Source organism: Nannospalax galili, unplaced genomic scaffold (assembly GCF_000622305.1).
Source record: "Nannospalax galili isolate Female #2095 unplaced genomic scaffold, S.galili_v1.0 scaffold2452, whole genome shotgun sequence".
Lineage (NCBI taxonomy): Eukaryota > Metazoa > Chordata > Mammalia > Rodentia > Spalacidae > Nannospalax > Nannospalax galili.
The window spans coordinates 322,379-324,536 of NW_008331475.1; the positions used below are offsets into that span (position 1 = coordinate 322,379).

Below are 2,158 nucleotides of genomic sequence, written 5' to 3' on the forward strand. Positions count from 1 at the left end.
GTGCTCTCATATCCTGTGGCAATTTTCTATGTATTCTTACTCTATATATTCAGGGGCTTGTTTTGGGAACCTCTGAAAGCAGGCCGACCCTCTCGTCCAGCACCTGTGTATAGTAACTTCTGTGCTCTTACCAGGAGCACGCCATGCTTCCAAGGGCACTTTCGCCACAGAGAAACCCTAGCACAAGGGCAAGGGCAACTTCCTGACCACCAGACACCTCTGTGTCTGTACAAATTGTACTAAGGAAATTCAGAATCTGAGTTCTGGCCTGACCTGGGGTGAGCCATGAAGCCTTTCTCAGCTTCCATTCTCTTGTGTGTGAGAGAAGGAAAAAGTTGGATGAAATCAGCAAAAACCATGCTCACGAACTGCATGGTGATGCCACCACCACTGCCTCCACAGCTGCCTTTTTGTTCTTCCTTCCTAAGAACACTCAACCATGGAAAGACACAAGACAAGCCATGTAACAGGCAACTTTAAAATGAAACAACACAACAAATGCACATCCTCATGGGTGATTTTTAAGGCAAATGTCCTTTGCCTTAAAATGCAAATTTAAACTGTGTGATGATGGCAGCTAAGTGCTAGGTGGGTTCTCTAAACCCAGCTCTGAACACAAAGGCACAGTGGCATAGTTTTGGTGGACCACGAACTCCAGCTTGCCACAACACACGTACCAGAACTCACATGCACTGCTGACATGCACCATTCGGACCGTGTCACTGATGTTGAATATGAGACAACTCTGAGATGGGCAAGGGTAAGAGAGAGGAGAAGGACTTGCTGCCTGGGAAAGGGCGATGGAGCACTAGAGAGCTGTCCAGGAAGGCTTCAGACAGGTCTGCAAGCCGAGGAACTCAGCTTTTTTAACAGAGCATGTTAAAGGAAAAAAAACATGAAAACTCCCAGTATGCTTTACTCTGGTAAGAATAATATTGGTGGTGGGGCAGAAAACACACACTGATGTTATATGGAGCACATTTCACAACATATAGCTAGCTCACTGCATCTTCAAGGACAGCTTATAGGAATCTATGTTAAAAATTGGCATGCACAGTAGCTAAGGCCACCAATGCAAGTTCCTCAGAGGGAAAGTCCCAGGCCAGATGTTTTTAACTCAAAGTAGGTAGCACAGTATTACAACTGGAGCTGAGAAATGTCGGGAGCTGCTAATCATTGAGCTGCAGCAGCCTAGTTTACTGAGTTTGTGTCATGCAAACCAGTACTTAACCTGCCCATTCAGGAGGAAGGAGTTTTCTGGAGAGCCTCACAATACCTGACCTTGAGGCATTAGTGGTAAACAAAAGGATCCAAGAAGCCTTTGATCTGACCGCTCCCTGACCCTCAGATACAGGTGGGGAAATACAGCAATTGTAACTAGTTGAGTTCTTCTGTATAAAAAGACAGTACTGAAATAAATCTAGGTGGCAGTATTTACTGTGAGCCCTCCCAAGAAGCGTCTTTTCTGTCTCCTTTCCTTTCTTTCAATCCTCACTCCCCCTTTCAGGTACTATCCGTTTTGGCCAGCTGGCACCGGCAGAGAAAGATTTAAAAAAGACTTGTACTCTATGCAAATTTTAATAATTTACACAGCGAAGTCATTTATAGTAACTGTAATGAGTACGTTTACAGTTCCTAAAATTATGCAAGCACATTCTATCACAATTGGCAAAGTGAGATACTGTTTGCCATACAATTTTTATTATCCAGAATCTATAAAAAATTGCCATTAACAAAAGAGTGGATCTTTTAGTTCTTTCATTGACAATGGGCTTCAGTACAAGAAAATCTCACCTGTACAAATGTTCTCACTCAGTTCCTTTTAGAAATCTGCTCTGATTTCTGTTTAGAGTTAAATATTCCCTTCCAAGGTTTACAAGCCAGACACTGCCAGAGAAATAGAAAGTAAGAATGACTAGCCAGATGTCACTGCTGAAGAGTGAACCGCAGGCGCACTCAGAACTTTACAGGGTCAAGGGACAGAATGAGCCTCATGACACCCTTCGATAGCTGGGGCAGAAAAGAAGGCAGCAGGATAAGACAGTGGAGAACCTAGGGACAGTGCTCTCCGCTCACCTCCAGACAGTAGTCCTTCAGCGGGTGAAACATCGCAAAGAACAAATGTTCCTGGATGCGCTGCCAATTCTTCCTGGCATTC

The 2,158-nt window shown here is 44.3% G+C and overlaps 1 protein-coding gene across 1 annotated transcript in view; it reads right to left on the reverse strand.

Moving 5' to 3' along the window:
• Positions 1–709, reverse strand: part of LOC103726261 (probable methyltransferase TARBP1) — a 5,208-nt gene extending 4,499 nt beyond the window's left edge. Inside the window, exon 1 of the mRNA XM_008823734.2 lies at positions 688–709. Coding sequence (XP_008821956.1) covers positions 688–709 — 22 coding nt within the window. The remainder of the gene's footprint in view (positions 1–687) is intronic.
• Between the last annotated feature and the right edge of the window lie 1,449 nt (positions 710–2,158).